The sequence below is a fragment of the Globicephala melas genome, chromosome 11 (genome assembly GCF_963455315.2).
Source record: "Globicephala melas chromosome 11, mGloMel1.2, whole genome shotgun sequence".
NCBI lineage: Eukaryota > Metazoa > Chordata > Mammalia > Artiodactyla > Delphinidae > Globicephala > Globicephala melas.
Window position 1 is genome coordinate 86,215,105 of NC_083324.2, and position 13,113 is coordinate 86,228,217.

Consider the following 13,113-nt stretch of genomic DNA (forward strand, 5'->3'; position numbering starts at 1 on the left):
GGGATTCTTGACAAAATTGGAATCTGAACTGTAGATTAGGGAAAGTACAGTACCAGTGCTAAATTTCCTGAATATGATAACAATATTGTGATTATATATAAGATCCTTGTTTTGGGGAAACACACACTAAATATTAAGGGGTAAAGGGGCATGATGTCTGTCTGTAATCTACTCTGAAATTGTTCAGGGGAAAAATCTATGTCTAAGTCTCTGTCTGTTGCTTGAAAGAAAGCAAATTCAGCAAAACGTTAAAAACACTGATAAATCTTGGTAAAGGGTATACTGGAGATATAATCTTACAACTTTTCTGTAAAGTTTAAAATCATTTTTAGGAAATAAATTTCTAGGGCCTATAAATAAAAAAAAATCATTGCTATGACAGAAAACAACTTTGGAAACCAACACTTTTTTTGGTCGAAATGTTCTAAAATTATTTTGAATTTCTGGCATAAATACTTATTTTACTGTTTACTATGTATAAAATAGATAACTAATGAGAACCTACTGTATAGCTCAGGGAACTCTACTCAGTTTCTGTGGTGACCTAAATGGGAAGGAAATGCAAAAAAGAGGCGGTATATGTATATGTATAGCTGATTCACTCTGCTGTACAGTAGAAACTAATACAACATTGTAAAGCTACTATAGTCCAATAAAAATTAATTATTAAAAAAAAAAAGAGCATGGAGCAAAGAGTCAAAGAATGGAGACTAAGTCTCCAACGTTTCACTTAGTAGTTACTTAGCGAGTTTACTTAACTTCTCTGAGCCTCAGCTAACTCATCTGTAAAGTAAAAAATAATACCAGATACCTGAAAATATTGTTGGAAGAATACCACAGGACAAAGTACACGAAAGGCACAGACTATACGATTCTGGCATGTGTTACATTCAAACAATGGAAGTTTCTTTTCCCTGCCCTTTGAATCTTATATATCACTTCTATAAAGGTGCTTTATTATGAGTAGCAAAAATAAAGAATCAGGACATTCATCATAGATTATATGATCTCAGAACGTAATTAGTAGAGTACAGTTTTATCCATTTGAATGCTTATCTGGTTATATTTGATTTGTTAGTCCTTAATTATGAAATAAACATGATTCTAAGAGGCAGGAGTTAGAAAAGAGTGTCATATTAAATTACCAAATATATTCTGTTGACCTAAATACACATTTCACATTAGCTCTAATACTTGGAACTACACTTATAAATCCCTTGGAAGGTTATAAATATGGAGTTATTAATGAGCCATAGTCATCACAGTAAAAAATAAGGTCAAGAAATAAGATAGATCATAAGGTTCTTTATCTTTAGAAGTTACTCCAAAGTCTACTCAGTTCTAAACTTGTTATTAAGGTAATAAAAAGTGAGTTCAAATTGAATATTACAACTTTAATAAATCAAGTTCATATAAAAGGCGTAGAAGAATTATGTAGATCCTTCTAACTTTTCTGAAACTTATATAAATCAAAGCATGTAATCATCACTGAAAAAGTCAGACTAAAATATAATAAAGATGACTTTGCAAAGGATAGAATTTATATTCTTTTATTTAATATAAATTCACTCAGTCCTTCTCAACCCTAATACCCACCACCATTCAGCTTCTGAGAGACAAACTTACACCCACATATCTTCCCACTGTTTTGGTGATTATAAATTCATAAAAGAAGCAGGATAAAAATAAATGCCAAAATGAAAGCAAGAAATTAAAATATCATAAGAAACAAGTTAAGTGCATTTCTTTTCTACAGAAGTTAAAAAAAAAGATTTTCTATAAGGTCACGATGAAGTACAAATTCAGACTGCTATCACTGAACTCAAGGCTCTCAAATCATATCTGACTCTTCATTGTCCTAAAGTTGGGTTATTTTAGAAAACTTGAAATACTAGGATTCCCAAGACAAACCCATGGTTCCAAAGTATAGCCATCCCTGTTTTTTTCTTACAATGGCTTGTATTTAACAGAAGAGTCATAAGAAAGGGTTTCAGGTATCAACAAAAATCTGTGCTTTTCCTATCTTTACCATCCTGAACAACTCCATCCTGGAGTTACAGTCTACACGTGTCTAGTCCTGTGGGTCTGACTACATGAAAGCTGATTTATGTGATAATGGAATTCAGTTTGTTAATGTCACATCAGGACTTAATAAAAAGTTAGGCAGTTCTCTGTGGCAGGCAGGTAGGCAAGAGGTCAGAGGGCAGAAAATTAGGGGGAGCGGTGAGCATACACTGAGAGAAGGTTGGGATTTTCTGAAGAATGATTTAGGCTGAGAGGAATCAGGAGCAAGCTTTTCAAAAACAAAACAAAACGAAACAAACAAGAAAAACAGAAAATCCACCTGTGGCAGTAAAAATAAATAGTGGTCTCACTAGTGCTACCTCTTTCCTAGTTTTGGGAGTGAGAAGCCTAAAATGGGTCTCATGGGCTAAAATCAAAGTGCTGGCAGTGCTGTGTTCTTTCTGGAGTGTCTAAGGGAGAATCTGTTCCTGACCTTTTCCAGTTTCCAGAGGACGTGTGCATTTTTTAGCTCATGGGCCTGTCCTTGAACTTCAAAGCATATTATTCCGATCTCTGCTTCTGGCCTTACATCTCCCCCCCTCTAACTTTAACATTCCTGCCTTCCTCTTACAAAAACCCTTGTGATTACACTGATCCCACCCAGATAATCCACAATAATTTCTCCATTTCAAATGCTTTAACTTAATCACATCTTCAAAGTGCTTTTTACTCTGTAAGGTAACATATTCACAGGTTTGGGGATTAGGGTGTGGACATCTTTGGGGGCCAATTATTCTCTCTACCACAGCTGGTCTCACTGCCGCCGTTTTGAGCCATACAATCAACTAATTTAATTATTATGTTTAACATTCCTAGTTCACATTCAAGAAGAAGTCATTCAATTTATTGATTACCCAAACAAAAAGTCATTGGATTCACAGTAAAGTAAAAGGTGAAAGAATAGGGAAATGCCAAAAACATATTTAGGCCAATGATCTAGAAAAATAAAGCACCTAAAATTTCTAAACATGGTTTGAAAGGTGGCCTTAAAACCAAATGATAGAGAATCAAAGATTATTAAGAGTTTCAAGGGGCCTTAGAGATCATTCAATTCAATTCTCCATTTGTTAAACGAATACCATCTGTATAAAAACTCACATGAAGTAGGTAGGCTGTTCCCAACCACCTCTCTGGATTATAATCTAGCTCATACTTCCTAATGTTACTACAGTCATCATAAAAGACTCTGTTAAGTGATCTGCTGAAATCTATTAAAAACAAAACTATGGTCAGGCTAAACACTCTACCAAAAGAGGAAATTAAAAGAGAAATGATATGTCCAGAAAAAAGAAACTTAAAAGACCCACTGGAGGGCTTCCCTGGTGGCACAGTGGTTAAGAATCCAACTGCCAATGCAGGGGACATGCGTTCGAGCCCTGGTCCGGGAAGATCCCACGTGCCACGGAGCAACTAAGCCTATGAGTCACAACTACTGAGCCTGAACTCTACAGCCCGCAAGCCACAACTACTGAGCCTGCGCTCTACAGCCTGCTAGCCACAGCTACTGAGCCTGCGCACCTAGAGCCTGTGCTCTGGAACAAGAGAAGCCACCACAATGAGAAACCCATGCACCTCAATGAAGAGCAGCCCCCGCTCACCGCAACTAGAGAAAGCCCACACGCAGCAACAAAGACCCAATGCAGCCAAAAACAAATAAAAATAAAATAAATTAAAAAAAAAGACTCACTGGAAGAATCGAATACAATCGTGTAAGAATCCCAAAATATTCCTTTTGAAAAGAGAAGTCAAAACAAAAATAATCTTGAGAAAAGGGGCATCCCTCGACATGTGTTTGGAAATCAATTTAGAATAAAGTATAATGGACAATCTAGAGTTTAAAAACTCTTGAAAATATTTTTACCTCTCCCCCAAGGAAAAACTTTAATTTGAAAATCAGAGACTGTGTAAATAATGTAATTATACTATCAAGTAAGGCAAAAATATCAGAATTCCTTTCATTAAGGCAACTTGATAGTCTCTAAAATACTGAGTTGTTAAACTTTAGATCATACTCAGAAACAACAAGCTTTTAAAAACATTTAGAGAAAGTAACAAAGCTCTTTCTATCTGCTTTATTTCTCTGTTTTGCTTTTTTAAAGAACTTATAGGCAGCTAAATTTGGGAGAGCCATTATATGTCATTGTTCTTAAACCCGCATATGATTTAAGAACCATTTTTTTTTTTGCAGTACACGGGCCTCTCACTGTTGTGGCCTCTCCCGTTGTGGAGCACAGGCTCCGGACACGCAGGCTCAGCGGCCATGGCTCACGGGCCCAGCCGCTCCGCGGCATGTGGGATCTTCCTGGACCGGGGCACGAAACCGTGTCCCCTGCATCGGCAGGCGGACTCTCAACCACTGCACCATCAGGGAAGCCCAAGAACATTTCTTATTCAACATCTATTCCAAGCAGTCACCTGGCCTTGGTTTGAATACCTCCACCAAAAATTCACTCACAGGGAAATCTACTGGGGACAATTTCAGCAAAGCTGCCTGGATCAATCTCAAGGATGGCCCTCCAGGTGCCTCAGAAACGTGCACCCACACTCCTCAGAGCTGAGGCAGGAAGCATCTACTGTGGCCTCGTTATCCCTCGGGTACATGTTCTCGAAACTGCAGGTAAGTGAGTTATGATTCTTTTGTGCTAATATATATCTAAAGACATTATCTTAGTTCCAAGATGTAAGACAAGCAAGCAGGTGGATTTAATATCACAATTTAACATTTTAAACCAATATGAAAATTCCAAAGCTACTCTCATCACCTAAAAATTATTTTTTCAAGTCACAGGCCTCTTAAAATAAAGATTTCATTACAACTTCATTATTTTTCATCAAAATTTTCTAAAAACAAAGTCTGGAATTGATAGCTAAGAATCAAATGACTTTTTAAACTTAAGTTACCTTTTCTAGGCAGACTAAGAACCTCAGCCATAATTTTAAAATACTAATAGAATTACTTAAGATTAATGAAGACTACTCAAGGAAGACTCAATGAAATAGAAAATGTAAACATGCAAATTTGACCTTCCATCTAAAAGTCTAAGGTCACTCCCAATTAGCTTAAGTGATTCCACTATTAAATCTTATAAATTAATAAGCTTGCAAAAGCTAAGAAAAAAATTTTAGTCTATCCCGATCATGAAAATACATTGCCTAAGTTATTTTCATTATCAATTTAAGAGGGTTATACTTTTTTTTCAGCAGGCAATAAAGGACTGGCAAAAAATCTGCCCCTCCCACCTATGCAAATGCAAAACTGAACTGTATGGTGCTTTTATCCATTTGATGATTTAAAGGATTAAAAAATACACAAAATTTAGTTCATTTATCAGAGCTCTACTATAAAGCATGAAAAGCACTGGGATTTACTTACATTAATACTAGGATTCATGTAAACGTAGTTATGGGAAAGGGAAAAGTATACTGAAATTATTCATGTCATTTATCGGAGAAGAACATTTGGGGGGGGTTGATTTTAGTGGAAATAAAATATACCTAAGAAAACAATATATTTTCACTAAGAGGAGCTCTAAAGACAGAATAAAAAGTGTTGTTTGAAAGTAACTGATATTGTGGTCTTCTTCCAATAAGGGGTTAGAGCCCATCTTCATTGTTGATTTTTTAGGCAAGGAAATGGGAAACAAATTAGGTAAGAAAGAATGGATATCTATTTTGTAGCAGTGTTTTAGTGACGTCCAGTTGCTAAGCAGTTTCATAAAGTACTTACCTTAGGGTAGAGAGTTGTTAATTTTTGATAAATTTAGGAAAACCAGGGAGATTCAATGCACATGATATATCCTCTCTTTGATGGCAGGTCATCAAAGAGTTTCATCATTAATACTTAATTCCTTTTATTTAAGATTCTGAATTTTATAAAGATGAAACTCTTCCAGGCTAGTTTTTACCTAGAGCATAATTACAGAAATTTAGAGAAGTGTGTGGATTGAGTTGTTATCTCCCGCCATGAAAGATATGTTGAAGTTCTAACCCCCATAATCTCAAAATGCAGCCTTATTTGGAAACAGGGTCACTGCAGATGTAATGAGTTGAGATGAGGAATAGGGCGGGTCCCTAATCTAATATGGCTGGGGTCCTTACAAGAAATAGCCACGTGAAGACAGACACACACAGGGATACCATGTGACAATGAAGGCAGCTACAAGCAAAGGAAAAAGATTAGCAGCAAACCACCCCAAGCTAGGAAGAGGCAAGGAAGGATTTTCCTACATGGTCCAGAGGAAGCCTGCCTCTGGACTTCAGTATTCAGAACTGTTGGACAATAAATTTCTGTTGTTTTAAAATGAAATGAGCTATCAAACCACAGAAAGACATAGAGAAACCTTAAATGCACATTACTAAGTGAAATAAGCCAATCTGAAAAGGATACAACACTCCAGGATTCCAACTATCTGACATTCTGGAAAAGGCAAAATTATGAATACAGTAAAAATAATCAGTGGTTCCCAGGTGTTGGGGGGTAGGGGAGGGATGAACAGGTAGAGCACAGAGAATTTTTAGAGAAGGGAAACTATTCTGTACGATACTATAATGGTAGATACATGTTTTTACACATTTCCACAAATGCAAAGAATGTAGACTGAAATGTAAACTACTGACTTTGGGTGATAATGATGTCCCAATGCAGGTTCATCGACGTAACCAACGTACCACACTCTGGTGTGGGATGCTGATATCAGGGGAAGTTATGTGTGTGTGGCAGAGTATATGGGAACTCCATATACTTTCTACTCAATTTTGCTATGAACCTAAAACTGCTCTAAAATATAAAGTCTAAAAAAAAAAAAGGTTCTGCTACGCCAGGATTGGGTGACAGAAGCTAAAAAAAATGTAAGGAAGATGCTAAGGGGCTATGTTTAAAAGATAAAAGAGCAAAATAAAAAGCATCTGAAAGCTGATCTTATGCAATGAGTTCTGCTTCTGGCTAAGGCAAACCAGCTTGTATCAGACCAATGATCTTGCCAAGAACAATTAGAAAAGGTGAATAAAATTTATAATATGTACTGTTTGAACATCAAAAAGCTACCAACGCAGTGAGAACCTGAGGAACTAAGATCCTGGAGAGAAGCTCAACATTTGGATCTACTTTTCCCTTCTGGGTATTTATTAATTTGTAAGCAGTGACTGGGAGACTGAGCAGCCAGGTAAAAGCTAAGAGGCCGAGAAACTATGCAGAGCCTGAAGCATTCTCATGATCCTGCAGAGTCAAAAATCAGAGTGGAAGACGTGCCGTAAAGAAAGGCCCTGCTAACCAGCACAGGATTTCAGCTGAGAGCCTGAAGAGCTCCGCTAGGGTGGTATGTCGGCTCAGGCTTTTTACCAGCTCACCAGAGTTGATTATGTGCATCTCTTCCCAATTTCATGTGCTGTTCAGTGATATCACAGTGGTGATTTGAAACTGGCAAGAGTGGAAGTATTTACACTATGGAAATCAGCAAAAGCTATAAATCAGAACCCTTCCTGCTGAATGTCAGGTGTTAAAAACCAACACACCCCTGCCTGCCTTCAAAAAGTAAGGGCAAGCCAGAAATAACCCAATCCTCAGAAAGGCTGAAAAATAGTTTGAAAAATCAATCTCAGATCAATTCAAATAATCAGTCCTTATCTTGGAGTCTAGCAGAAGCAAAATTAAATACTCCAAGAGGAAGATACATTACAGTCTAGACCCTATAGTTGTTTTTTTTTTTTAAATAAACAATGGTAGTCATATAAAAATGATCAGGTATATGGAAAGAGAAGACAAATGATCAAAATCAAGAAAAAACCGGCAATACAAACAAACCAACATTAGATCCAGATATTGGAGAATTCAGTATGGGCTTTAAGGTAACCGATTAAATATGTTCAAAAAATATAGAGGAAAGTATGGGGAACTTCACTAGAACACTGGAATCTATAAAAAAAAAGAATCAAATTGTAATTCTAGAAGTAAAAAAATTAAAATGAGAAATTCCATTTATGGGTTTGATGGCAGATTAAAAACAGATGAATAAAGGATTAGTAAACTAGAATAGCACTTCATAAATTTTAATGTACAGACAAATCATGTGGAGACGAAGAATGACTGAGAAGGTCTGGGATGGGGTGGGGCCTGAGAGCCTGCATTTCCAGCAGCCCCATGGGTGGACAGCAGTGCTGCTTCTCTAGGGACCACACATGCTACTGTTGCTGTTCACCTTGCTGTTCACTACTGTGAATAGCAAGAAACTAGAAAATAGGTGAGGAGAGAACATCCAGAAACAGAAAGAGAACAAAGAAGGAAAAATATAGAAAAGGATAAATCAGACATTGGATATCATAACATGTATAACTGAAATTCTAGAAGAGAAGAGAGAGAGAGAATGGAGCAAAAGAAATACCTGGAGAGAGAATGGCTGACATTTTCCAAAGCTGATGAAAGAGGTCAGGGCAGAGTAAAGAAGCTCCAGGAATTCCAAGGAGGAAAAATACAAAGAAAAGTACTCAGCAGGGGGCTAAGGTAGAGAAGGCATCATATCATAAAGATCTGTTGATGTGATTTTTGTCTAACGGAATAAATTCCAGCGAAAAACAGGGAAGAGCCACAACGTTTTTGAGAAACTGCTTTCATGAACAAGGAAAAATGACTCAGAGGGCAGAACCAAGAAACCAAAGGGTAGAGCAAATATCAAATTAACAGTCCCAGGGATTACACAGAGTATGTACCCTAATGAGGGGGGAAGGGATGAGGGAGTTTCTGGGGCCATCTTACAATTCCTAATACATTAGGTAATTCTAGGTATATTTAAGGGAAAATAAAAATACTATACAAAAAATACTATACAAACTCTTCCAGCAAAATGTAGAGGAAGGAATATTTCCCAACTCATTTTATGAGGCCAACATTACTCTGAAACCAAAATTAAGAAGACATTACCAGAAAACTACAGATCAAAATTTTCTGTTAACAAAGATGTAAAAATTCTTCACAAAATTTGAGCAAACTGACTGAAATAATATATCAAAAATAATACACCATGACCAAGAGAAGTTTATCCCAGGAATGCAAGGTTGATTTAAATATTCAAAAGCCATTCAGTAGAATTCACAATATTAACAGACTTAACACCACAAACCATATGATTATTTCAATAGATGAAAAGAAAGTGATAAAAGTTTAATTCTATTCATGATTAAAGCGTGCATGCGCACACACATAATTTACCTAATTTACACACACACACACACACACACACACACACACACACACACACGGTAAATTAGGACTTAGAAAGGGACTTCCCTAATCCCCAAACTATAGTTAACTTTTATACTGAATGGTGAAATTCTGTAAACTCCACTCTTGAGTTAGGAAAGAAGAGAAAACTACCCAATTTTATTCAGTAGTGTACTGGAAGTTCCAGGCAATACAATAATAAATAAAAGTTACGAGGATTGAAAAGGAAGAAGTAAAACTGCAACTATCCTCAGATAATACAACTGTATATGCAGAAAAACTGGAAGAAAAAAAAATCCTACAGAAAAACTATTAGAATAAATAAATTCAGCAAAGTTGATGGGTGAAGGGTAAATATGTTAAAATCAATTCCATTTCTAAATAGTAGTAACAATTAAAAATGATTAATAATATCAAGGGAATACACACATATGGATAAAAATAATAAATGATATGCAAGGCTTGTATACAGAAAACTATCATTACTGAGAGAAATTAAAGAAGATTAAAATAACTAAGAGCTATATTTTATTCAAAGATGAAAAACTTGATATTATTACAATGTCAATTTCCCCCCAAATGATCTATAGAATCAATACAATATCAATTAAAATTCCAGCAGGATTTTTTGGTGGAAGTTGACAAATTTAGAAAGTCAAAGAATCAAGAATAGTCAGGACAATTTTCAAGGAAAAAACATTTGGAATACTTACACTGCCAATATCAAGACTTATTACAAAGCTACAGTAATTAACTTTGTGATTTTGGGGAGAAATCAACAGACCAAAGGAACAGAATAGTGTTCCAGAACAGACCCACGTGTAGAGACAGCTGATTTATGATAAAGGTGACCAGGCAGAGCAGTGGGTAAAGGATGAGGTATTCCATAAGTGGTGATGACTCAAATGGATATCCTTATATTTTTAAAAAAGTCTTGACCTCCGTACCTCATAATCTAAACAAAAATAAATTCCAGCTGTATTAAAGATCTAAAAGTAAAAGGCAAAATCATAAAATCTAAGAGTACCTTTTGTGGGGAGGGTATCTTCATGACAATGTGGGGAAGGTAATCTTAAACAGGACCCAAAAAAACACTAAAACAGAAGAAAAATATTGATAAATTCTACATAAAATTAAGAATGCTCTTCAAAAGGCGCCATTAAAAGAGTGCAAAGACTGGTTATAGAATGGAAGGTACTTAGATTACCATGACCAACAATGGATTTCTATTCAGAAAACACAAATAATTCCTATAAATCAGAGGAAGGAACAGGGGAGGAAACAAACAAGACAGGTAAGCCAAGAGATAAAGAGGCAAAGGTGTGAACAGGCACTTCACGAAAAAGTGTATCCAAATCTCCAATAAACATATAAAAGGTATTCAGTATCAATAGTTGACAGGGAGATATAAAAACCACAATTAGATTACATTACAGGATTTCCCTGGTGGCGCAGTGGTTAAGAATCCACCTGCCTATGCAGGGGACACGGGTTCAATCCCTGGTCTGGGAAGATCCCACATACCGCGGAGCAACTAAGCCCGTGCACCACAACTACTGAGCCCTTGTGCCACAACTACTGAAGCCCACGTGCCTAGAGCCCATGCTCCGCAACAAGAGAAACCACCACAATGAGAAGCACACGCACCACAACGAAGAGTAGGTCCCGCTCGCCCCAACTAGAGAAAGCCCATGTGTGGCAACAAAGACCCAACATAGCCCCCCCCACAAAAAAAGATTACATTACATTCCCATCAGAATGGTTACTAATAAAAACACACTGCCAACTGCTGGCAAGAATACAGAGTCACTGGCATTTTTAGATATACTGCCGCTGAACTCTAAATTCAACTAGTTGGGAAGACTATTGGGCAGCATCTAGTAGAGCAGAGTAATTGTATTTCCTATGATCCAGCAATTATACTCCTAGCTAAACACCCAGCAGAAATGTTTACATACACGAGTCAAATAAAAGATACAAGCAGGAAAGCTGACAGCTGTATTAGTTGCAATACTAACAATGGAATGTTGAAAAGACCCAATTCTTCTTTCACATTAGGATGGACAAATTGTGATTTGCATAATGGAATACTATATAGCAAAGAAAATGAATGAGATACAGCTACTAGCAAAAACAGACTACTCTCACCAACACAATGTTAAACTTAAAAACCCAACATTCAAACACTGATGAATTCTTTCATTTATATGAAGTTTAAAAACAGGTCAAACTAATATTTCAGAATGAGGGATAGTGGTTTCTGTTGGGAAATAGGAGAGGATAGTAAAGAGAAAGGCATGATGGGGACCTCTGGGGTACTGCTAATGTCCTATTTCTTGATCAGACTGAGGGTTACATGGAAGTATTCACTTTATGAAAACATACAGCTGTACACTTTTCTGCAGGTATTTTGAAGTTTAAAAACTTTTTTTATTAAAGAAGTTTAAAAAAATGAATTAGACTATAAGGACAATAGAACAGTAGTTGTTAAGGAGCTGGGGATGGAGAGAGTAGACAACTACAAAAAAAGTAAAAGGGAGTTTGGCAGGGGGGCCTGATGGAACCATTCTGTATCTTGATTGTGGGACCAGTTACACTAGTGAATGCTTTCATCAAAATTCAAAGAACTATATGCTGGAAAGAGGTAATTTTGCTGAATGCAAATTATACATCAATAGAAATTGTAATTTAGATATAAAAAGTAATTAGTTCATTTGATTTCTTTTTATGTTTATGAAAAATTAATGGTAGCACACAATTTGTTTTGGTAATCAGAAACAAAGCAGAAAATTTTCAGTGAAACAAATTCTACTTCCTCTTAAGGCTTACTAACATTTTTTCATCTTGGGCCAATGAATCTAGAAACTAAATGTTTGTTTGAGGTCATTAATTTCTGGTGCATTCTGGGAAACAGTTTGCCTTTACTGGCTCTCAAACTTTTTCACATTTATTTTAGGTCATCTTATTCTAATATATCTATGAACATGTAAGGAGGAAATTAAATTGAGGTTCACTGTGAAAGCAACACACATCCGAAATAGACAGACAGCATCATATCTATCCCATGGAAAAGTAGGAAAACCAGGGGACCCTCAGAAAGTAACAAATTATGAAAAGCATCTCTTAAGAAGCAGGGAAGCCTCCAAGCTCACAAATATTTAAGTTTTGCCTTATTGTGAAAGACCCAAGGCTTTATCCTATAAACAGTTAGTACTAGATATTAGTTTAAAAAATTTTCCCCGTGTCATCTGAACCTCACTCTTCAAGAGAAAAAAAAAAAGGTAGTATTATAGTTGCCTAAGGTCATTTAATGTACCAAGGTCTCCCTGCCCCTGACCCCAACTGGGAACAAACATTCCGTATTTCGTAACTTAAGGGTTGGTTATACCATGAGCTAGTTGTGTTAAGGCAGGCAACACAGCTGCATTTTTATAGCTGTTGGCTAAATATAATACCTTACAAGAAAAGTATCTTACCACTTGCGCTGGAACTTGCTCCATTTTTGCAGCAGGAGTTCCTGGTCTTGGGTAAAATTGGTTAATAAAGAGACTTGGAAATTTGTACTCTTCAACAAGTTTCACTGTTTCTTGAAAATCTTGGTCTGTTTCTCCAGGAAAACCACAGATAATGTCTGTAGCAATAGTTATTCCAGGAACTCTAGAAAATAATAAAACAAAAATGTACAAAGTTGACTACAGTCCATAATTATTCTATTTCCTTGACATTTTAAATACCACTATTCCTTTAAAATTAAATTTTTAGGAAAGGGACATTTGCAAACAGTTTTAAAATGCCCTAAATATTAAAAGTTTATGGAAAACACGGCCCCCTATCAT

General features: G+C 36.2%; 1 protein-coding gene across 10 annotated transcripts in view; it reads right to left on the reverse strand.

The window, feature by feature from the left end:
• Positions 1-13,113, reverse strand: part of CDKAL1 (CDK5 regulatory subunit associated protein 1 like 1) — a 651,341-nt gene that overhangs the window by 162,168 nt on the left and 476,060 nt on the right. For all 10 annotated transcript variants that reach the window (XM_030881291.2, XM_030881294.2, XM_070046775.1 and 7 more), the window contains one exon: positions 12,754-12,934. In XM_030881291.2, coding sequence (XP_030737151.1) covers positions 12,754-12,934 — 181 coding nt within the window. The remainder of the gene's footprint in view (positions 1-12,753; positions 12,935-13,113) is intronic.